A 23,443-nucleotide genomic window follows, 5' to 3' on the forward strand; every position below is an offset into this window, starting at 1 on the left:
GCAGTTTCTTCCCGGAATTAGACGTCCGCTCACCGTGCGCCCTGCTGATCGCGTGCATTTGCGGGAGAGTTAAGGGGGTATGTCCACCAAAGGCCTGTCCAGGAATGTGGTGCCACTTGCGTTCAAGTTGATCTCATCCAGTCCCACACAACAGGCAGAAAAGCTCCAGTGTGGGAGCAGCTCAACAAGAATGAACAGCTAATGTAGTGACGGAGAGGAATCTCAACATTCTGAACGAAAGAAGAGGAACGTGAAAGAGACAGAGTCAGTTGCTAGGAAGGGAGGTCAAAATAGTCACCTGCTGGGGTGGGCGTGGCCTCGAAAGTGCCGGAAGGAATTTCTGTGATGGGGGATGCCCTCCATCTCCTGGATGGCGGGGACGTGGGTCATACATGTGTACAAGTGTGCCAAGCTGTGCACTTTAGATTGGTGTGGCTTTCTGTTTGTAAATTGTAACTGAGAAACTCCTCGCAGAGAGAAAAGCGCACCCGTGCAGTGATACAGTGCGTTAAGAAGCAGGGACAAGCTCTAGGGAACGTACGTTCGATGGCGGAAGTAAACCCCCGAACGGATGTGAAAAAGGAGGGAGGGCGTCGCACAAAGAACCACAGAAGGAGATGGAAAATCACGTACAAACTGAAAGGACAAGCCAGTGGCCCAGGAGCCAGGAGAGACCAGAGAGGAGACCTCAGAATGTCCAAGAAAAGCCCCTGAAACTGAAGAGCAACTTTCCAGAATGAAAGACCCCAATATAAGATGTGAAAGTAGTAATTGAAATTTGTTTTTGAAATTTTTTTTTCAACGTTTTTATTTATTTTTGGGACAGAGAGAGACAGAGCATGAACGGGCAAGGGGCAGAGAGAGAGGGAGACACAGAATCGGAAACAGGCTCCAGGCTCTGAGCCATCAGCCCAGAGCCTGACGCGGGGCTCGAACTCACGGACCGCGAGATCGTGACCTGGCTGAAGTCGGACGCTTAACCGACTGCGCCACCCGGGCGCCCCGAAATTTGTTTTTGGAGAGAGGGTGTGAGTGGGGGAGGGGAAGACAGGGAGGGAGACACAGAATCCGAAGGAGGCTCCGGGCTCCGAGCTGTTGGCACAGAACCCGAGCAGGGCTCGAACTCACGGACCCAGAGATCATGACCTGAGCCGAAGCCGGATGCTTAACTGACTGAGCCACCAGGCTCCCCATAACTGGTAAATTTAAAAGCAGTGGAAGCAGAGACAACATTCTGAGTATCCCGCGGAGAGGAGGACGGGGCTCAGAATGACGAGTGGTGCTGGGAGCACCGCCAGCAGTGGGAGCACGGGGCAGCGCGGTCAAGAGTTTGAAGGAAAACCCTTTCCAGTCTAGAATCGTACACCCAGCCAAGCTCACAGTAAGCGTGAAAGTGGAGGTAGACGTTTCCTGAGCACATAGGCTCTCAGACCTGCCCTCACACCCTGCCCTCGGCTCCTACCGGGGGAAGCGATCCTTAAAGGAAGAATCAAGTCAGGAAAGAAGACACTGGACCCAGGAGAAAGGGATCCGACCCAGAGAGACATTGATGGGGGGGGAGGGGGTTAGAGCTGCACAGGAGGCTCCCAATGGGAGCAGGTCAGAACGTTCCAGAAGAGACTCATTCAAGAAGATAAAGTTGAGGGCAGCCTCATACGTTGGACTGTCTTGAGATGTACGCAGCCGTGGGACAGCCGAGCGCGTGCGGTGGCGACCGTGAGGAGAGTGGCACTCCGGAAAACCTGCGGTGGAGTAGAATCCTCACGTGCCGACAGAACATGCCGTTGGAATATTGATCTGACCAAAATCCCAGCGTAAATGCACTGAGGGGGAGGACGTAGGTGTGCGCTTAGTGTGAGGACGGGCTGCGGGGGTGTGGGTCTAGAGATGAGGAGCCCAGACGTCTGGCGCGCGCGGGTTCAGAGGTGGCTCAAAGGACCTGGTGCGAGTGTCTGTGGAGTTGAAAGGGCGGGGGCGGGGCTGTCCTTGTCACAATCCTGGTAGGGAGGTTTGGCTTGAAATCACGTGGGATGGATCTCCGGCACAAAATACGTAAACATCCTCAAGCCAGTGTTACTGTCTCTTGATAACTCAGGAGGAGAGAGCAAAAGACCAAAGTGGGCCACTCAAGGACAGGAAGTCCCTGCGTCCAGTGAGCGCGTTTATCCCACTAGTGATAGGGGGAGGGAAGGGAGTGACCCGTGAGGTGCCATCTGGGCACCACGGCGGCCCGTCCAGGGCTCTTCTCTCGGCATGCGTTTATAGCCAGCTCGGGAGGCGACGTGGCAAATCCCGGAAAGCCGGGACACGCGGGCTCCGACCCACCGCTCCCTCCCACTGCGCCCTGGCCCGCCCGAGTGCCCGCTCCCAGAGGCCGTTTCGGGACTTTGGAGCCACATCGTCCATGGTGGGGCGGGGCCCCTGGGTGTCCATGTGGACCCATGACAACTGGGTGGCACCTCGAGGTCGGGACCGCAGCAGAATGGACGCTGAGAAGAAGGAGGCCGCAGGGATTCCCACCGTAGGTGCTGTTCACACAGCCCGACAGTGTGTGAAGGGATGGTGAGGAGGAGGTGCGGGGAAATGGGGGAGCACCGTCACCTCTGGGACAGAGAAGGGAAAGACGTGGCATGAGGGGCCTCGGCTTCCCCTCGGCCGGTGGGGGGGACACGTGTGTGAATCACTCTTTATTCCGATCTGTGTGTCCTAGCATCTCGGCGAGGCTTCCTTGCCCCTCCTGCAGCCCCCTCCCCAGAGACCAGGGGCATGGTCCTCCTGCTGGGTCCTCTCCAGTGAGCACCCGTGTGTACAGGTGTGGGAACAAACGGAAGGCTGCTCGTGCACCCCTGCACACCCCGCTTTGCTCCCCACCGGCGTCTCGTGGGGTCTCCCCTCCGGGCACTTAGCAGCCTTTTGTTGTAGCAGCTGCACATTGCTTTCACCACTTTCCTACTGGTGGGCAGTCCCTCATATTCTGCTTTTCCAAGATGAGGTGTCCTCAGTAGAGGCCCTATGTGACAAGCCGGCCACCATATTCAAGGACGGATGGAGGTCCTAGCCGCGGCCGTCAGGTAAGAAACAGAAAGCATCCACATTGGAAAGGAAGAAGCAAAACTCACTATTTGCAGATGACATGATGACCGTATATAGAAAACCCTAAAGTCTACACACACACACACACGCACACACACACACACACGCACCCCTGTTAAAGCTAATTAATTTCAGTCAAGTCACAGGATAATAACAAGCTGTCAGGGAAACTAAGAAACTCCCATTTATAATTGCATCACATACATAAATTGTGTAGGAATAAATTTAACCAAGGAAGCAGAAGACCTGTTCACTGCAAATTATAAGACATTGATGAGAGAACTTGAAGACAAATAAGCGGAAAGATACTTTGTCCTCACGGATGGGATGAATTGCTATTGTTCAGAGGTCCGTACTACGCAAAGCAATCTGCAGATTCAGTGCAGTTCCTACCAAAATTCCAATGGCATTTTTCACAGAAAGAGAACAAATCCTAATTTGTATGGAACCTCAAAAGACTAAGGAACCAGCGCAATCTTGAGAAAAAAGAATAAAGCTAGAGGCATCGCCCTCCCTGATTTCTAACCATATTACAAAGCTGTAGTGAAACAGTAGGGCATCGGCATAAAAACAGACACATGGCTCAATAGAACGTAATAAAGAGCCTAGAAATAAGCCCACAACTTAAATGGTCAATTAGTTTACAACAGAGGGGCTAAGAATACAATACAAAAATGAGAACACAATAGGGGAGGGACCGTCTCTTCAATAAATGGTTTGGGAAAACGGGACAGCCTCTGGACCCCTACCTCACACCATGCACAAAACTAACTCAGAATGGATTAAAGACTTGAGAGTAAAACATGAAACCGTAAAACTAGAAGAAAACACAGGCTGATAACTCCCTGACATCACTCTTGGTGGTGATTTTTTGGATCTGACACCAAAAGCAAAAGAAAAAAAGTGGGACTGCATCAAACAAAAAAGCCTCTGCTCGGCAAAGGAGGCCATCAAGAAAAATGAAATGACAGCCTTATCTGATAAGGAGTTAATATCCAAAATATATAAATAACTGAGACAATAGAAAAAATTGGGGGGGGGGGTGCCTCCTGGGTGGCTCGGTCAGTTAAGCATCTGACTTTTGATTTCAACTCAGGTCATAATCTCATGGTTCGTGAGTTCAAGCCCCAAGTCAGGCTCTATGCTGACAACATGGAGCCTGCTTGAGATTCTCTCTCTCTCTCTCTCTCTCTCTCTCTCTCTCTCTCTCTCTCCCCCTCCCCTGTTCACACTCTCACTCTCTCTCAAAAAGTAAATAAACATTGGGGCACCTGGGTGGCGCAGTCGGTTAAGTGTCCGACTTCAGCCAGGTCACGATCTCGGGGTCCGTGAGTTCGAGCCCCGCGTCGGGCTCTGGGCTGATGGCTCGGAGCCTGGAGCCTGTTTCCGATTCTGTGTCTCCCTCTCTCTCTGCCCCTCCCCCATTCATGCTCTGTCTCTCTCTGTCCCAAAAATAAAAAAAATAAAGTAAATAAACATTTAAAAAAAGAAAAACATTTTCATTAAGAAACAGAGGACCTAAATAGCCTTTTTTCCCCAAAGACCTACAGATGGCCAACAGTCACGTGAAACGATGCTCAACGTTACTCGTCATCAGGGAAATGCAAATCACAACCACAACAAGAAATCCCTTTACACCTGCCTGAATGGATGTTATAAAAAAGACCGGAAGTAACCTGTGTTGGCGGGGATGCCGGGAAAAGAGAACCCTCGTGCACTGTTGGTGGGAATGTAAGTCGGTGCATCTGCTGTGGAAAACAGGATGGAGGTTCCTGAGATCTCAAAAAAGGAAAGAAGAAAGAAAGAAGGAAAGGAAAGGAAAGGAAAGGAAAGGAAAGGAAAGGAAAGGAAAGGAAAGGAAAGGAAAGGAAAAGAAAAGAAAAGAAAAGAAAAGAAAAGAAAAAAGAACTACCACACGATCCAGCAATGTCTCTTGGTATTTATCCAAAGGAAACAAAAACACCAACTCAGATACCTGCCCCCCCCATGTCCACTGCAGCATTAGCCCCTGTAGTCGAGGCACGGAAACAACCGAAGAGCTTAAGTGTCCGTTGATGGATGAGTGGGTTAAGATCGTAGTGCGTGTGTGCGCACACACACACACACACACACACGAATACTGTTCAACCACGAAAAAGGAAGTCCTGCCATTTGCGACAATGTGGATGGACCTGGAGGCCGTTATGTTAAGCGAAATAAGTCGGAAGGGTGGACACCGTATGCCCTCACTCGCAAGTGGAATCTTGAAGAAAAACCGCAGAGCTCATAGGGGCCAGAGGTGGGGCCGGGCAAAACGCGAGAAGGGGGTCAAGAGGTACAAAGGTCCAGTCACGCAACGGTGGGGGGACGTGCGCAGCACGGGAACCGCGGCTGACAACACTGTGTCGTATCTTTGAAAGTCGCTAAGGGAGGAGGTCTTCGCTAAGGGAGGCAAAGGGAAATCCGGTAACTGCCGAGATGGACGGTTAAGGATGGCCGCACCGTGGGGACGCTTCCGCGGCACCCACAAGTAGCGAATCCGTGTTGTACCCGAAACCGAGGCCAGCTTGTGCGCCCAAGACGGTGAGGTCTCCCATCTGACACGGATGTCCCAGAGCTAAGACACTAAGCCCAACCTGGCCTCCAGCCGCACGCGCGATGCTGCAGGGCCCCAGCCTGAGCCCGCAAAGGCCAGAGGGCACCCGAGGGCGCGACAGGGAGGTGGGGCAGGCTGCGGGGATCCGGGCCGGGGCCGTCTCTCACCTCTCCGCAAAGGCGGGAGCCAGCCCTTCCCGGGCTCGAGTTGGGGTCCCGGTGAAAGTGGCAAACCAAAGCATTAATGGGACTGATCACAGCCGCAGCTTCTGCCCAGACCTTTTCCTTCGCCTTCAGGCTTCCCCCGACCCCCCCTCCTTTGAGGAGCTGGATTTGAGGCTTGCCCCCCAACCGCCACCCCCTTCCCCCTTCACACCCCCTCCCTCCACTCCCGTCTCCTCCTTCGGCTGCCTCTTGAACAAACCCCTTTTCCTGCTGCAAACCTGACGTCTCAGAGACCGTCTCTGCTGTGTTTCCGGCAGATGGAACTTGGGTTCGGCTACACAGGGGCCCCCAAACCCCTCCACGGCCACACAGTGGCCTGTGCACCTCGCCTTCTGGCAGCTGCGGCCGCTCTGCCAGATTGACCCCGCTCTTGGGCTCTGGCCACTGAGCGCCGTGCAGCCCTTCACGGCTCTGGAAGGACGGGGGGCTGTCCCCCTGCTCTGCTTGTGTGGCCGCCACAGCTGGCTGAGCCCCCCACACTCCGAGGCCTCCTGGGCTGGAGGGCGGTCACCCTTGGCCTCGGCTGAGGCCCTCCCGGCCAAAGCACACCTTCCTCACCCACGCTCATGGTGGCTGAGCCCCTCGGGGAGCTGTGAATGCCTGACACATCCATCACCCTGTTTCAGTGTCACAAAAACACAGCAGCCTTATTTCATTTTGAGTAACAGTGGACCCCAGACACCAACCACTCAAGGTCGCTGGTAAGGCCCAGGACCCCGAGTTGCCTGTCCCGGAGCTGATGTGTGTGGACATCTGAGCCCCTTTCACCCAGAGGGCAACCCCTCACTGCTGGAACCCTGGACCGCCGTGTGCAGGCCATGCTTCGCTCCCCACCTTGTAATTTGAAAGGGACGTCTACCCCAGAATCTTGTTCAGGGCGTGCTAGTGGGGGCCTCTCGGGCTGAGAGCCTGACTTGTTCACAGGATCAACCCTGAGGCCTTTGCATCCCACCCAGGACATTTGCCCCTACAGGCTCAGGACCGAGCCTCCTTCCTTCTGCCTTGACTCACAAGCTTCCCCAGCAGTCAGGTGTCAGCTCAGAAGACCGGGCGAGGAAAAGGGTGCTGGTGTTGGGAAACCCACCGACCTGAGGGATCTCAGCCGAGGAGGACATACGGAGGGTCAGCCCCATGTGCTACCCTTGTACTGGCTGGGCCCTCAGCGGATCAGGGGTGTGGTGGGGGGCAGGGATATGAATGGATGTGGATGAGTGACGAGTGATGGGTAATGCGCGGATGATGGATGCATGATGGGATGGATGGGTGGATGGTAAATGGATAGACGGTGGGTGGATGGATGGGAGGCATCGGAGGGGGCTATGGTGGAGACCCTGGTCACGCAGAACAGACCCCATCTCTCTCTGAGATGAGGGTCAGAGGGCCCAGCCCGGTGCTTCCCTTTCATGCCTAAGGAGGAATGTCAGGAAGCCCCGGGAATGTCTGGAAACTTCCCAACACCCAGATGCCCATCGGCCAGTGGAGCCACGACCACCCCCTCCAGCTCTCTGAGCCATGAAAATGCCACACAACTTCCCCAAGGCCACAGGAACCACGGGGAGGAAACACCTACGGACGCCCCACCCAGACCCGCCAAGGTCGGGGGTAACCTCGGCCCTGAGCACCTGTGCTGTCTCAAGATGACAGAACCATGTCCAGGGTCAAGCGAAGCCACGGCCCGCTCCAGACCCAGCACAAGAAAGAAGTCGCCTCATCCTTCAGGAAAATAATGTGCATATTAAAAATAGAACATTAACAATTTTGAACTATTTACATGACTCACTGTAATGGGTCTTAAGAAGCCGTGCACTCAGGTGACCACACGTGGGGGCGACGCGGGCAGCCTGACAGGTCTGAAGGTAGAAGAGTCCTCCTGCCCCCAGTGCTCGTTGGTGCCGTCACCCGGCACGGGACAGGGGTGACCCAGGAGGGGGCGCAGCTGGAGGCTGCTGCAGAGCGGGGGCAACCCGGGGGACGGCAGGATGCTCGGCATAGGCGGGGCCTGGTCTGGCCTTGCTGGGGCTTGGGGACACGTGTTTTCCGAGGACATGTCTGTCATCAGTCGGGTGGCCACCACGCCCGTGGAACGGGGGCAGTTTGGGTCCCAGCGCCACGGAAACTGCTGTGCGATCCCCAGGCCCCCTTCGGCTGAGACGCAGCACCGGCCCAGGTAACCAGCGGCAAGCTGGCACCTGGACGCATGGCCCTTCCTGACCTGCCTGAGCTCCGGCGTGACTTACGGAGGCTGGGCCTGGGCGCCAGTGACCGTGGGGGCGGGGAGCGCGTGGGGTCGCGACCAGGAGACCGCCGTCACGGAGCCCAGACCACCGGGGATGCGGCAAAGATGACGGGCCCCCCGTGCCCTCGCCCGCCGCCCGCAGGAGGGAGGCCTGCTCTGCGCGGAGCCGTCCTCACCGCGGGGCCCCCTTCCTCCTCTGCTCCAGCTCGGGCAGCCGCTCCTCCCGGGTCTGTGCGTGCTGGGCCCCCGCCCTGTGGGCCGCCTCGGTGGCCGTGATGTCGATCTGTGCGTAGCGGGAGGCGCCGGCCCCTGAAAGCAGCCCCGGCCTCCGGTCAGCCCCGCAGGGGCCCACGCCTCCCCCAGAGGCCTCCGCCCCGAAGGCCCGGGAGGGGCGATGGGGGGGGGGGCAAGCTGGGAGGCAGGTGGGGTGACGCCCTCAGGGGACACAGTCAGCAGGAGCGTGGACTTGGGGGCGTTGGGGGAGGAGCTCCCCCGGAGGGGAAGGCCCCCCAGGCCCCCGGGCTGCAGCCCCCGGGGGGGGGGGGGGGGGGGGGGAGGGGGACCCACCTCGGACCCCCGCGCCGGCGCCCTGCAGCTCCAGGCCCATGTAGTGCAGCTGCGTCTTGGAGGAGGGGCTGACGGGGATGTTCACGTAGGGGGGCGCCTCCCCCCACGGTCTCTCAGGCCCCGCGGCTCCTGCGGGGAGAAAGGACAGTGAGTCTCCGGGGGCGGCCGAGGGCTGGGCTGACCCGGTAGACTATTCGGCAGAGAGCTCCCCACCCCCCACCCCCGGCACCCCTCCCGTCCTGTGCCCCCCCCACCCCGAGAGCTCCCCACACCCCCAGCACCCCTCCCATCCTGTGCCCCTCTCCCACCCCGAGAGCTCCGCACCTCCCCTCCGGCACCCCTCCCGTCCTGCACCCCCCTCCCACCCCGAGAGCTCCCCACCCCCCCCTCCGGCACCCTTCCTGTCCTGCGCCCCTCCCACCCCAAGAGCTCCCCACCCCCCAGCACCCCTCCCATCCTGTGCCCCCCTCCCACCCGGAGAGCTCCCCACCCCCCCTCCGGCACCCTTCCTGTCCTGCGCCCCTCCCACCCCGAGAGCTCCCCACCCCCACTCCGGCACCCCTCCCATCCTGTGCCCTCCCACCCTGAGCCTGGGGACCTCCTGGCCCCCGGTTCCTGGACTCCCCCAGAACTGCCCAGCACCCGTGTCCCTCCAGGACCCAGCACCTCCTTTCTCTCCCCTTCACCACTGAGCTGGAAAGGCTGTGCCCCTCTCCCCGCACCTCTGCACCTGCAGTGGGCTAATCACTGCTGAGTTGCCCCCGTGGATGTCCCCGTGGATGCCCCTGTGGCCACTGCAGTCAAGTGACCCATCGTTCTATCTTCAGCCCCCCCGCCACCCGCACTCAACCCCCTGGGCTGTCCTCCTGGGTCACTCCCTGGCTCCAGGCTTCAGAGAACCCCCTCTGTACCAGTGCATCTCCATAATAAATCCCTCTCCCATCCACAGCGACACTCCTCCGGGATGGCCCCAGCCACTTCAAGTCCTCCCTACCCAAGAAAGGTGCCCCTGATCCTCCCCCATTTCACTCTGCACCACCCCCCTCCCCCACCCAGGGTGTTGGAGGGGCTGCGACACGAGCCAGGGCACAAGGGAGTGCGGCCCCTTAGCGGGCTGCCAAGATGCACCTGACCTGGCCCCACGGCCCTGCACACCGGACCACAAGGAAGGACCCCAGCCTCAGGGGACCCAGGGTGATGTCCTCTCTGGCTGTTGTCCAGCAGACTCCCCCACACTCCTGTCCTCAGGGTCCCCTTGGGGCACAGACACATGGGGTGGGCCGGCCAGCTCCCCGCTCCTCGGATAAAGGCGGTGGAAAGCCGCACGGGACATCCTGTCTCTGAGCTGCTGTCCGCGGGTCAAGGGAGCCAAACCCAGGGCTGGGGGCTTCAGCAAGTAGACCCCGGGTGCCTTTCACCCTCTTGCCCTTTAACAGCCCCAGCAAGGCCAGGGGTGGGGGGCACAATACTGCCTGCTTGCTCCCAGCGGGGAGGTTGGGGCCACAGAGACCCTGAGCTCCGGCCAAGGCCAGGAGCACGTGGTGGTCAGGCAGAACCAGACTGGGCCCAGCCGTGTGGGGTCACTCACCAGACTCCATGAGCCAAAGCAAGTCACACGGTTCCTGCCCCTCCCGGCCTGGGGGCCCCCGAGGGTCCCCCCTTCTTGCAGTGTAGGGTGGGACCCCCTCGGGATGCTGCCCCCACTTTACTGATATAAAACACATTAACACTGATGCCCGCGGCCTTCCAAGCCCCGAAAACCGCTCCCGTGTTCCTCTCACTGACCCCGCAGGGAGACCTCGGGTCCACACGCAGAGGGGGCTGCCCGTCAGTGCTGACGAGCAAGCCTGGAGGGCGTGGGGCTCCCAGGAGAGGCTCCAGACCCCCATGGAGGCCTGTACGTGGCGGGGCGGGGTGTGCAGGAGACTGGGGTCCCAGATGAGGAAGACCCACGACCCCGCCGCAGAGAAGGGGAGGGAGGGCCTGAGCATCAGGCAACGGCCGTCACTGACTCTGGCTGCACTGAGCTGACCAGGGTCCTCGAGGAGGGAAGGCAGGTTCCTGCTGGACGTGGGGGTGGCCACCTTCCTGGTTTGGGCAAAGCGGGACGTGTCGATCCCGAGGAGCAGGGAGAGGGCCCTGGGCACACTCAGCTTCTAAGCCAGGCTTAGGGCACTTGGTGCCCGGATCCGCTCGGGGCCCAGCGAGGTCATGCCACCAGGCCTGCTCTGTTTGGCAGTTTGAAGAGCGTGTGTGCACTTATCAAGCGAAGAACAGGCCGTTTTCAGTCCCCGGAAGATCTCAGCTCCGAGGTGATAGCACACAGAATCTACCACAGGTGAGGAAGCCTCCTCCCAGCGGACGGTGGCCTTGGCAGGTGGCTCAGGGCCAGGGCCCTCTCCCCTCGCGGGCACCAGGGAAGGGCCCAGCCACACCGTGTCCACGCGGGCTCTGCACACCAACAGTGTGGGACTCTCCCCCAGCCAGCCTGGGGGGAGGGGGCTGGCACACAGAGGGTCAGATGCAGACCCTCCCCCACGTAACCCGAGAGGATGGGGGAGACACCTAGACTAGTGAGGCCAGGAGAGATCAGGGCAGGCTGCCTGGAGAAGGAGGCATGTACCGAGGGATAGAGGACAAGAAGGAATAACAGGTGAAAGGCAGAGGCAAAGGCCTGGGTGGAGCTGGGAGAGCCCCTCAGGGGCTGAAAAGGGATCTGAGGGGAGACTAGGCAGGAAGCCCGGCCTCTGCACAGGGGCTCCTCGAAACCAAGAAGGGGGCCTGGGCCTTGACCCGAGGTCACGTGGACAAGCCCCTGAGACTCCGCAGCTACTTCTGGCGTTAGACTCATGTCTTCCCCAGTTCACAGTCTGCTGGGGGTAGGAGGCAGGAGAAGGGTAGAAGGTTCTAGAAAGCCCAGAACTGTTCTAGAAAGTCCTTGGCTGCTCCCTCCTGGCCTCGGCCTCTAACTGGTGTTTGTCAGGGACAGGGGGTGCTGTGCCCTACCACCCCCTGCAAACTGTGAGCTCCCCCCTGGTTCCCTGCTGCCCCCCACTCTGCCCCCATCTCACCCCCCTCACCCCCCGCCCCCCTCCTGCCCCTTGCGTTCAAGCCGCTCCCACCATCTCATAATCTCCTTAGATGCTTTCCGGAACAAAGCAGATCATCGATGAGTGCTGCTCTGCCCCCCCATCCCCCCGACCGCACGGCAGGCCCAGTCCTGCCTGCCCTGGGCGCCCCTGCCGTCACCAAGGCTCTGGCCACACAACCCTGGGCCCAGTTCGTCTCTGTCCCTGCCAGACCCGGGGCCCCAGTCCCCAGCCCCCGGCCTCAGTGGGAAGGGCCCACATCCTCTAGCAGATCCTGACACCTGTGCCCCCGGCCCCCCCCCTGCTGCTGCTGTGGGCACACCCCGTGCCTGGGTTACCGGCGGCCACAGGCCCCTATGAGGAGGCGGCCGGACAGCAGGGGAGGTGTCTAGGACGGTCTGCGAGTGGATGTCAGGGGCCGGTATGGTCAGAGGTGGCCCCCAGGACCCTATCCCCGCCCAGGGAGCCCCAAGGCCAGCTGGCGGGGGCTTTCCCGTGGGCCCTGCTTGCCGATGGCCCTGCCCGCCCCCTCCTGCCCCCAGACGTCCCCTCCGGGTCAGCCTGCAGGCAACGGCCCCAACAGGTGTCCTGTATCTCCAAAGAAGGGTGGAGAATCCGGGCTCATTAGGGTCCCCCAGCCCAGAGGCCCTGCCAAGAGCATAAGGTCAGGAGCCCTGACCTCCAGCTACCCCTCCCCACCCTGCCCGAGGCCAACCTTGCCCAAAGTTCAGCTTCCCCCAACTTCCCAGGCCTTTCCCGGAGTTAGAGCCTGCTTCTGCCCAGCGCTCACCTAACTGTGCTTGGGGGACCCCGAGTCTTCCCCCCACTCCCTGCCCGTCACTGGGACCCCTCACCTCTGTTTTCCGTCACCTCAAGGACGGGGTCCCTCCCGAAGGCTGAGGCTCCAAGGCGGCCCGGGCCTGCCCGCTCCATCCACACACTCCCCCCCGGGCAAGCTGGCCACACTCAGCCACGCCACCCTCCCCTCCCTGCCCGGGCCTGCCCCCCGCTGGGATCAGGGCCCCTCCCGGCTGCTCACTGCTGTCCCACCGCCCACAGCCCCCTCCGGCCTGGCTCCTACCACTGCCCCTCTTCCACGTGCTGCCCCGTCGGGTGCGGTTTCTGGCCGGCCGTAGCCACAGCCACCGTGACCCTCACCTCCCCCGTCCCGAGGCGGTGCAAAGCTGGGGCCTACCTGGACGCGTCATCAGAAGCCCAGGGGGTGGGGCAGCTGCTCCCTGGACCAAAGAGAACATGTGTCAGTCTGTCCGTCCGGCTCGCACTCATCCTGCACCCAGCCCGAGAAGCAGGACGCTAACCCAATGTGACATGGGGCGCCAGGGTCGGGCCACCTACCGGGGACACAGGCCCAGACTCATCTCCCTGGGACCTCAGCTGGCCCACCAGCCCCGACACCCGCTTGCCCTGTTCTGGGGAGAGGGGTTGGCGACTGTGGCCCCCAGGCCGAGTCCGGGCCGCCTGTTATAAACACAGTCTTGCTTACGGCCTCTGCTCGGGGCTGTGCCGCAGGGCGTGAGGCCACCTGACGCGCAGGGGCTGGGACCCGTACCCCCCAGACGCCACCGGCCGGCTGCCAGCAGCGGCCGCCTGTGGGGGGGGCCACGGAGGCCACGGGAGATGAGCCAGATCCCCCAGAACAGCTGAGGGGCCTCTTGGTGGCGCCTCATTCGACATGCGGGCCCGGGGGAGGAAGGGGCTTTGGTGGCCTCGGAGCTGAGGACAGGCTCTGACCGGGAGGGAGGGACAGTGGCCCACGACGGCACATCCATTGCCACCTGGGCTTCAATCTCCGGAAGCCCTCAAGGAACAAGCCCCCGCCAGGGCCAAGGGCAAGGGACCGAAAAGGGTCCAGCATCGCCAGCGGTCTGGGGATCACAGCCCGACGGTGGGGCCTGGTGGGCAGCTGCGGATGGGAATGTGGATGCGGAGGCCCGAAACGCCGCTCCCGGGGACACAGCCGGGTGCCACAGACTCGAGACACGGCACCCCAACCCTGGTCCTGGGCCAGGCTCGAGGACCCCTGAGCACACTGAGCTAGTCTAACCTGTCACCTGGTGTTAAGGATCCCTTGTGCGGGCCTGGAGCTTGGGCAGGGCACGTCTGACCTCCAGCACTGCGACGGGAGGCCAGCTGCCCCCCAGGAGTCCCCACACACCGCCCTCCGACGTAGGAGGCCGGCCGTCTGCCCACAGGAGCCCAGGATCAGTTGCTAAGTGCCGACAGCCGCACCCGCATCTAGGGGCCAGACCCGCAGGTACACGCTCAAACCCAGCCCCGGGCATGGGCGGGACGCGACGAGCAACGTGGAAAATGAACAAACGACGACCTACCTCCCCCTCCTTGGGGGCCAGGACCCCTCACCCCCTGGTGCACACGGCCCCAGAGAGACCAGGAGAAAGGGCTCCTGGTCCGCATCTGCCCTCTCTGGTTGCGCCCAGCCCCACCGGGTAAGGCCCCTGTGCCCCCACACACAGGACCACCCCGGGGTGCAGGGCAGCTGACGCACACGGCCGTGGAGGGCCCGGCCCTGCTCTCCCCCACACCCCGCGTCACCCCATCACACCAGATGCCTAAGCCTCCGGCCCAGGCCACGCCCCTGGCCAAAGCCCCACCCCTGGGCGACCTGGCTCAGCCTGCCTCTCCTGCCTCGCCCCCCAAACGGATTTCCCCTGAAGTCCCAGCTGTCTCAGTCGAGGAGACTGGAGTCCTGAGCTAGGATGCCCGCAAGGGGCAGGTGTGGTGGGAAGGGGCCGAATCTCTCCACCACTGGGGCCTCTGTCTGCTCTGGGCGGAGGGACGCCTGTCCAGCCTGGCCGTCGGGGGCAGCAGGCCCGAGCCCGGACGACGAGGGGCCCTGGCAGGAACAGACGCCAGTCACAGCCTTATTTGTCCTGCAGCAAGACTGGCTGGGGTGCCTCGGGGGCGGGGGGGACGATGAGTTGTCTGGTGACAGCTCCCCTTAACAGGCACCTACTGCACACTTGTGTCTGTCACCTCGTTGGACCCTCTCCGTGTGCCCAGGGGAGGGACTGTTGTCCCCATCCATGGAGGAGGAAACTGAGGCTCAGAAAGGTGTAGTCACTGGCCCGAGGCGGCCCAGCTGGCGGGGCGGGGTGCCGCTCAGCCCCCAAAGCCTGGCCTTCTTCGCACTGTGGTGCGGCGGGAACCCCGGCCAGAACTCCCAGCTCGGCCTCCACGGGGACCTGGGTCCTCCCGGCTCCCCTCGCGGAGCTGCCCCCACCCCCCGCCAACAGGGTGGTGAGCAAGGGCGGAGATGGGGGTGCCAGGGCAGGGCGTGCAGGCGTGAGATGGGGTCCCTGGAGCTCTGCCACCAAAGGGGGGGGACGGCAGGGGGTGGGGGCCCCAGGCTCAGAGCCAGGACTCACTAGCCCAGAAAGCCCTCACTTGGACACAGGGAGCCACTCCTGAGCCCGCGTGACCACCGAGGCCCTCACTGTGGTCGCGAGTGGACAGAGGAGCATGCACACACACCACACAGACCACACCCGTGTGCATTACACATCGCACACAAACATCACACCACACACGACGCATGCGTGCGCGTGAACACACACACACGTGCACACGCTCCACACCAGACGTGCAAACGCCATGCACACACACGCGTGCAAATGTACGCAGCACACTTACCACGCATGCACACGCACTGCACATGCATGACACACACACGTGCAAATGCATGCACACACACACACACACACGGCTGTCGGGAGCCGCCTTTCCTTTTTCGGGTCTCTGGTGTGTTCAGACTTGAGGCCACTACAAGGCGAGGCCTCATGCTGCTCCCTGTGACCCACAGGCCCCCAGATCTCAGAGACGGGGCCCCGCCGGGAGGGCCGGGGCGCGAGGTGGAGAGGACGGGCAGACGGAAAAGAACGAGACCATAAGAAAAGAAAATTTTATTTCCAGTCTAAGGATGTATTACAAACAGCGTCAGACTTCAAAAATGTAAGAGCGACCGACGTCTTCAGCCGACGGTGAAGGTACAAAGCCACGTATTTACAGGTGAGCTGTTTGCCCCCCCATGGGGGTGACTCCGGACGGCGCGGGACGGCGCCAACCGGAGCCCAGAGCCGCACAGGCCCCGCCTCTCGCAGGTGCACGAAGCCGCAGAGCGATGGACAAACCAGGCAACGCAGCCGCACCCCATGCAGGCGAGCAGACAGGCACGGAGGGCGCCCACGTGCCCTCCGGATGCCAAGGGACGGGCCCCGGAGGCCCGAGCTCCAGCCTCGAACTCAGCCAGGGGGTGGCGGGGGAGGACGGTGCAGCTTCTGGAGCTTCCACAGGGGCCCCCTGGCAAGCTGGCCCTGCCGGGCTAGCTGGTGAAAGGGACATCACCACCCTGCCCCCCGGCCCAGCCCTCACCCCGGAGGCTGCGGCTTCAGGGAAAGGCTGGCGGGTGAGCCGTGGACACCCAGACCCTACGAGCCCCTGTACCTCCTGAGCCTCAGTTTCCTCCCCTGGTGGACGGGCCAGCAGTGGTGCTGCCTTGCAGAGGAGGGGCGGGGCGGGGCAGATCGGTAAAGCTCTCGGACGCACGACGTGCCGTGCTCCTGGCCCGGCAACCGGGGGTCTGCGGCGGCTGCAGGGGGACCTAACTTTTGTCGGGCGGGGTGACTGTGCACTGGAGGGGACGGACCTGAGGTGTGAGAGTGGCCGTCCAGCAGGCAGGCAGTGGCACAGGCCAGCGAGGGGCGCCCCCAGCCTTGCTCACCCCGAGGGCACGGCTTGAGCCACCTAGGACACAGCACCCTCCTGTGCCCCCAGCACCTGATCCTCGGGCTCTGGGACTCTGCCAGCCCCCGGCCTGCCCCGCTTTTCCAGAACGTACTTCCGGCCGCATCCCGGTCAGTCCCGTGGGCCCCCCCTGCAGGCCTCACGCCCAGAGAGGAGGAGGCTCTGGGGTTGCCGCCGCTGTGCCCTCCCCACCGCGCCACACAGCGGCTGGCTCCGCCAGCAGCACAAAGGCGCCCCCTCCCCTCCTGTCGGGAGAGACGAACCAGCCCCCCGCAGCAGCGGGCCTGGGCCACGGCTCTCAGGGAGGGGGGTTTACCTTGAGTCCTCCACAGACGGGACAAGTGGAAAAGAAAGCCGGAGGAAGCCCCGCGTGGGGACTGCCTGCTTCCCAGGCCCCGCCGGGGGCCTCGCTGCCCGGGGCCTCCGCCGCCTGTCCCCGCCGCCTCGCGCCCAGCCAGCCGGAGGGACACCCCGCGGACGCCTGGCCACCCAAGTCCCCGGCCCCTCCGTCGTCGGGGCTGCCTTGTGCGGTGGCGGTCTGGTCCCTGGCGTCCCGGCACAGGCTGCGTGGCGTGTCATAATGTGGCCGCAGGGCAGCGGGCACTTGGTACTCGGCCGTCCCCGGCGGGCAGGCGCACAGGCTGGGGTCGGGCACCCCGGCCGCGGGCGGCAGGCTGAGCGAGGACCCGAACTCGTCGCCCGCGCGCCACACGTCCAGGCTGCTGCCCGCGCAGGACGAGAAGCTGCCCGAGTAGGAGGAGTGGCTGCCCGTGGCGATGCCGCTGTCCGACGAGCTCTGGCGGCCGACCTCCTGCAGCTGCCGCGGCCGCAGGGGCTTGGGTGGCGGCCTCGAGGCGCCCGGCGCGGCCTCCCCGGGGGCCTGGGTGGCCGCTGGCCCCGGGCCCTCCTGCGACGTGCCGGCCGAGGACGAGGACTGCTCGGGCCACGCCGTGAGCCGGCTGCCGGCACTGACGTCCGAGTGGCTGGCCTCCGAGGACGAGCTGGACAGGCTGCGGTCGTCCCCTGAGACAGAGGGCAGGGGCGGGGCTGTCGAGGCTGCTCCGGGGCTCGGGCAGACTCAGGGGGCGGGGGCTGGGGGCGACGGCAGGCAGCACCCCCTCTCCGGGCTCCCCCTCTGCCCGGAGGCTCACGCGGGTCAGGCCGCTGCCCGACAACAGGCCCCTCACCTCCTCCAGCCCCCTCTACAACCTGTGCCCTCCTCCCGCCCCCTTGGCCACCACCCTCCGGGAACCGACACGAGCCGCCGTGAGGTCGCTGCTCGGTACAGACTGAGACTGCCTCCGGGGGCAGGCCTGGACGGGAAGGGGAGGCCCCGGTCCTCCCGGTGCCCGGCATGGGACTGGCAGCAGTCAGAGAGGACAGACGGGTTCCCCACCCCCACCCCCACCCCCACCCCCACCCCGGCCCCCACCCCCAGGCAGGCCCCTGGCTGGCCACCAGCCCCTTCTGTCTGTTTTTCCGAAAACCAAGAGTCGCCGGGAGCTGAGAAGGGGCCCTTCTGTCTCAGCACGAATGGTAAAGCTGAGGCAGGAGAGGCCACGGCCTCGTCAGGCCACGTGGCTGGTGGCCGGCAGGGATTCAGACCCAGCTCTCACCGGCTCTCAGGCAGCACCACGCCTCTGCTCAGGGCCCAGGCTGGCAGGTGGTGTGTGTGGCATCACAAGCAAGGAACAAATGAGTGAGCACAGCAGAAGGAATGAATGAACGAATGAGCACAGACAGGGGAGGAACAAACAGGAGCCCAGAGGTCGGCCCCTTCCCCGCGGCAGGTGCGGCCCACCTACCTCCGCTCCCCGGCCGGACCACATGGGAGAGGAGGCTGAGCCGCTTCTCCAGCTTCAGGGCCTCCAGGGCCTCCTGGGCCACTCGCTCCTCCGCGGTGGGGGTCCCCCCAGGGCTCGGGTCTGCGGCAGAGGGAGAGTCAGCAGAGACGCGGCTTCAGCCCCATCCCCACGGGACCCCCAGCCGCAGGCCGCATGCTGTCCAGGACATCACGGGGGACCAGCACCGCCGGGGCCACGCTTGTGCTGATTCTGCCCCAAGGCCGCAGCAGGGCCACAGGTGACCCCCAGGAGTCCCAGCTTCTCCCTACACCTACTCGCCAGCTGCTGAACACCAGTCTCAGGGCACCCGACCTGCCCCCTCCAGGCCCCCCGGCCACCAGCCTGTGTCCCGTGCCCGGAGCGGGCAGGCCCCTACAGGGGGCATGGGTCCTGGCAACGCCCGGGGCGGGGACGCCCGCGTGTCCTCCTGACCACTTCCTGTCTGGCAGCCACTGGGGCAGCAAGACACTGGCATCAGACGGGCTCCCCGAGCCCCTCGTCCACATCTGCAAAGTGGGACCGGGCCACGAACGTGCAGGGTATACTCAGGGTGGGGCGGACCCTGCCCTCCCCTCCCGACTGTCAGCATGAGGAGGCCAGCCTCCCTGGGCCTTGGTGTCCACGTGGCTCCGACCGAGCAGGGTCAAGGCAAGAGGACCCCGGACAGCCCGGGGCCTGAGCTGCGGACACAGTGGAGACTGCATGTCAGGAGAGCCTGGTGATCGCGGGGCCTAGACAAAACTCCAGCCAGACGCACAGGGCAGACCCCACTGGTCCGTCCACACCGCCCGTCCACACTGTCCTGTGCACACCCTGCTGTCCACACTGCCCATCCACACCGTCCTGTCTACACTATCCTGTCCACACCGCCCGTCCACACCTCGCTGTCCACGCCGCCCGTCCGCACTGTCCTGTCTACACTATCCTGTCCACACCGCCCGTCCACACCTCACTGTACACACCGCCCGTCCACACTGTCCTGTCCACACCCTGCTGTCCATGCCGCCCGTCCACACTGTCCTGTCCACACCCCATGTCCACACTGCCCATCCACAGTCCTGTCCACACCCGCCCATCCACATCCATCGTCTACGCCACACCTGTGGTTGCAAGGCAGGAGGGTGCCAGCAGAGGGCGCCACCACACCATCCAGCGGAGCCCAGACTGTGGAGGTTCAGGCCACGGGAGCTACCCCCTGGGTCCCCAGCCCATCCCCGCTGGGCCTGTGTGGGGTGTGGAGGTGGGAAGAGGGGCCGCACCCTGGCTGTGCTGCCCACACAAGGAGGCCACAGATGTGAGCTCACTGACCACGTGCTGCACGGCCAGGGGCTGTTGTCTCCCACCTGGACAGCGGGACAAGTGCCACCTCACGGGGCTGCGGGGAGCCCCGGCTATCCTGTGTATGTGCCACCCGGTGTGGCCTCGGGGACCAGCCTCTGCCCCTCCCGCGGCAGCTGGGCTCAGGCCTCCACACCGGCCCCGAGGGGAGGGCAGACCTTCTTCCAGTGGGAGAGAGGGGCCAGAACCTAGGGGTCCAGCCCTGCTCTGAGCCCCCCCAGTGCCTGGGGCAGCCTGGCCCTTCTGGGCTCCGGCTCCGCCCCGGCCCGGGGCTCGTGACGAACGCGCCCCAGCCACACACCCCCAGCTGAGACTCCGCACACCAGGCAACCTCACAAAGCAGCCTCCACTCCAGCTCGGACCCGGCCCGTCCTGACCTCAACCCACAGCACCAGTCGTGTGGGGCCAGGCCCCCACCCCAGTCTGGCCCGGAAGGGCAGCGGGGATGCGAGTGGTCGCCCGGGGAGTCCGGCAGCGTGAGCCCTCACCGAGGTCATCCACCGGACCCGGCGTCCCCCCTCCAACCCAGGCCACCCTCCCACACGCACCTGGGAGAAGCGGCCGCAGCCCAAAGGGGCCCTTGGTCGGAGAGATGCCGCGGACGATGCAGTCGAACAGGAAGCTGATCTGCTCTCCCTCGGCTGAGGACAGGAAGAAGACTCCGGCCCCTGCAGGGTGGGGACAGACCCCGCTGTCAGCCGGGCCCAGTGGCCGCCAGGAGGGACGGTGCGGGAGCCTGGAGCAGACCCGCAAGACGGCCACGCGGGGAGGGAGAGCCCCTGTCGGGCCCCGGCCAACCGCGCCCGGTCCTTCAAACCCACGTGGCGCGTCCGGGCGGCCCTGGGAACCTTGCTGCATCTGTAAGCCTGGTCCCCACTCTTTCTGCCAGCCTCCACGGGCCAGCAGGGGGAGCTGGGCTGCTTTGGGAGGATGTGGCCGCGGGAGGAAGCCCGTGAGGACGCCCCCGGTCACCGCAGGGGCAGGCGACAGGGCCGCCTGGGGCAGGGTCCACATCCCAGAACGCAGCCCGGAGACCTCCGCCTCGGCAGGTGCCCCCGTCCCGCTCTCCCGACCCAGGGCTGCTCTGAGGGGGAGGAAGATGCGAGAGCTGGGCCCGCCCCACAATCGAGGCGGCCACCGCCACTGTGGCCGGTGACACGTCCCCCCACCGCACAGGCCCCCTTCCCGGCCGTGTTCTGGGGCAGGAAACCGGGCCACGGCGTGAGGGCTGGGGCTGAGGTCTTGCCCACGGGGCCCCCGCCAGCAGAGGGCAGGCCGCGTGAGTCAGCACAGCCCGCAGCCTAACCCCGCCAGGGTGAATGAAATCCCTCACCACCCGCCCAGTGAATGGGGACAGCGGGCCACGTGGACACTCGGCTGGTGTCACCGCACAGGAATCCCTCAGCCCCGCCCTCTGCCCGCTGCCCAAAGAAAGGCAGGCGTGCCCGTCCCTTGGCTACAGGCAGACCGGGGTGGGCAGGGGGATGCGTGGGCCGCCGGCCCCCATCACGGCCTGCCTTCTCGGGCTCCCAGGGACGCAGGCCAGCCCCGACACGTGGCAGGGCCCCCGTGCCCCTCCGAGGCTGCACCAGGGCTGGGGGGGGGGCGTGGGCAGTGCCCTCCAGCTGTGGGCGCTCCATCCGTCCAACGCCCCTGGACCAGGTGACACGCCTGCTTTAACCATGAGGAAACTGAGGCCCAGAGAGGCCGCCGGGCCACCAGGGCACGTGCCGGCACCACAGGGCCTCAGGCCGGACGGATGGGCCCCCGAGCCGGGCCTTGCCAGCCGCCGGCTCACGCCCCGCCAGTGGCTGAGGGGCCGGGGAGAGGAAGGCCGGGCCGCCGGCGCACAAAGGGCCGGGCCTCTAATCCCAAGCTTACAGTCAGCTGGCAGAGGTCACGGCATAGCCAGTCCCCCGACTATAAAAAACCACGTTAGGAGGGGAGCGGAGCCGGCAGCCTTCCACCAGGCGTCTGCTGAGCGTCATGCTCCCCGAGGCGCAGCCGGTGAGGCCTGGGAGCCCGGCCGCCACCCCCACACACGCCAGCGGGCTGACGCCAGAGGTTCCCTGGGGACGGCACACGTCTCCCGCCCCCGAGGGAGGCGAGGCCTCCGGGACACAGCTCGCGGGGCGCGGACCGCTGGCTGGCGCTCGGGTTCCCCTCCCCCGCCCTAGGCTCTGGGACACCCGGAGCCCCCTGAGGTGGACGGCACACCTCCCTGTCCCTCAACACCCCCGGCCCCCTGTAATGCCACCTCACCTGTCGGGACCCTGCGTACCTAACGTTGCCTTTCCGGACCCCTGACCCCAGATCGCTCACTCGGGGCCGCTTTCGGGGAGCGCCTCCTCTGGGGCGTCCCCGGTGACACCCCCTTATCTGGGTGCTGTCCTGGCTGCCCAGCCTGGTGTCTTACGGGCAGGGACCACTTCCAAGGCACTGGGCCCCAGTATCCAGCCCAGGGGACCCCCGGCACTGGGGTGGGGGTGGAAAGAGGGAAGAAGAGGCAAGCCGACCCCGCTCCCCCGACCCCCGAAAGCATTGCTTGAACCTCGTTTGCTTGCCTGTTTGCAGGGCCGGAGGACGTAAGGCCACTCTGCCACCTGGCCACTACGGAGACAACCCCTGCTCCGCCTTCCGTCCCCATCCGCAAAGCCCCACCCGAGGGTCCGTGTCCGCGACCATCCTGGGCCTTCCAGCCAGGGCCGCCCACCGAATGCCACTACCCGACTGATCTGTCTGCCACACGGAGCAGGGACGAGCCACCCCACCCAGACCCCTGACCCACAGGGTCACCAGCAATGAAAGAACCACCGAGTTCTGGGGTGTCCCTTGCTCTGCAATAATCAACACAGAGAGACGGGGAGGAGAGTCTGCTGAGCAGGAGGCCAGCCCTTTGCTGTGGGCAGACACTGTGGGCTCTCAGGGGCTGCAGGCAGACCTCACAGGCTTGGCAAATGCAATCACCCCCAGCCACGATCCCCAGTGGCATGGGTGTTGCACCCCACAGAAAGGGCCACCAGCTCCAAGGGGAAAAAAACACTCTTTCATCCAAACGTGCCATGTTCCCACTTCTGTGGGCTGATGCCCGTTGGAAGTTAGTCCTCAGATGACCTCCCATGTCCTGACTCTGCCAGCGGGTCAGCATCTCGGCTCCGCAGAGACAAGGACCACACGGTGAAGTCCCACCGGGGAGAGAGCGTTGGAAAGCATCTGGAGGACTTCGTGCGGAGAAGGTTCTAGAAAGCTCTGTCCAGGCAGCACCAGACCTGCCTGGTGTCAGACTTTCACCTGTGAGATACCCATGGCCTGTGGGTTTCCTAACAGAGTCAAACCTCTACTGATTAGAATTTCATTTTTCTCTGCCCTTGTTTTGGGAGGAAGGATCAAAGTTCAACTAAAGGAGTTCACTTGAAATCAAGTTGTAAATTTCACCCGGTCATCTTGCCCACCAGGAAGACTGTGATTAAAAACAAAACAAAGGGGCGCCTGGGTGGCTCAGTCGGTTGAGCGTCCGACTTCGGCTCAGGTCACGATCTCACGGTTCGTGGGTTTAAGCCCCGCGTCGGGCTCTGTGCTGGCAGCTTGGGGCCTGGAGCCCATTTCAGATTCTGTGTCTCCCTCTCTCTCTGCCCCTCCCCTGCTCACGCTCTCTCTCTCAAAGATAAACATTTTTTAAAAATTTTAAAAAAACA

General features: G+C 63.4%; 1 protein-coding gene across 3 annotated transcripts in view; it reads right to left on the bottom strand.

Annotated features, from left to right (window-relative positions):
• Positions 1 to 7,606: 7,606 nt before the first annotated feature.
• The window catches only part of DOK7 (docking protein 7), a 29,771-nt gene continuing 13,934 nt past the window's right edge, over positions 7,607 to 23,443 (bottom strand). Inside the window, exons 5-10 of one of the 3 annotated variants that reach the window (XM_043573100.1) lie at positions 20,297 to 20,416; positions 18,372 to 18,491; positions 16,883 to 17,589; positions 12,980 to 13,022; positions 8,696 to 8,824; positions 7,607 to 8,437 (exon numbers count right to left, since the gene is read on the bottom strand). In XM_043573100.1, coding sequence (XP_043429035.1) covers positions 8,301 to 8,437; positions 8,696 to 8,824; positions 12,980 to 13,022; positions 16,883 to 17,589; positions 18,372 to 18,491; positions 20,297 to 20,416 — 1,256 coding nt within the window. In that variant the 3' untranslated portion in view covers positions 7,607 to 8,300. Of the gene's footprint in view, positions 8,438 to 8,695; positions 8,825 to 12,979; positions 13,023 to 15,710; positions 17,590 to 18,371; positions 18,492 to 20,296; positions 20,417 to 23,443 lie in introns of those variants that run through there. The other 2 variants (XM_043573098.1, XM_043573099.1) reach the window with 2 other exon arrangements.

Source organism: Prionailurus bengalensis, chromosome B1 (genome assembly GCF_016509475.1).
Source record: "Prionailurus bengalensis isolate Pbe53 chromosome B1, Fcat_Pben_1.1_paternal_pri, whole genome shotgun sequence".
In the NCBI taxonomy this organism is placed as follows: Eukaryota; Metazoa; Chordata; class Mammalia; order Carnivora; family Felidae; genus Prionailurus; species Prionailurus bengalensis.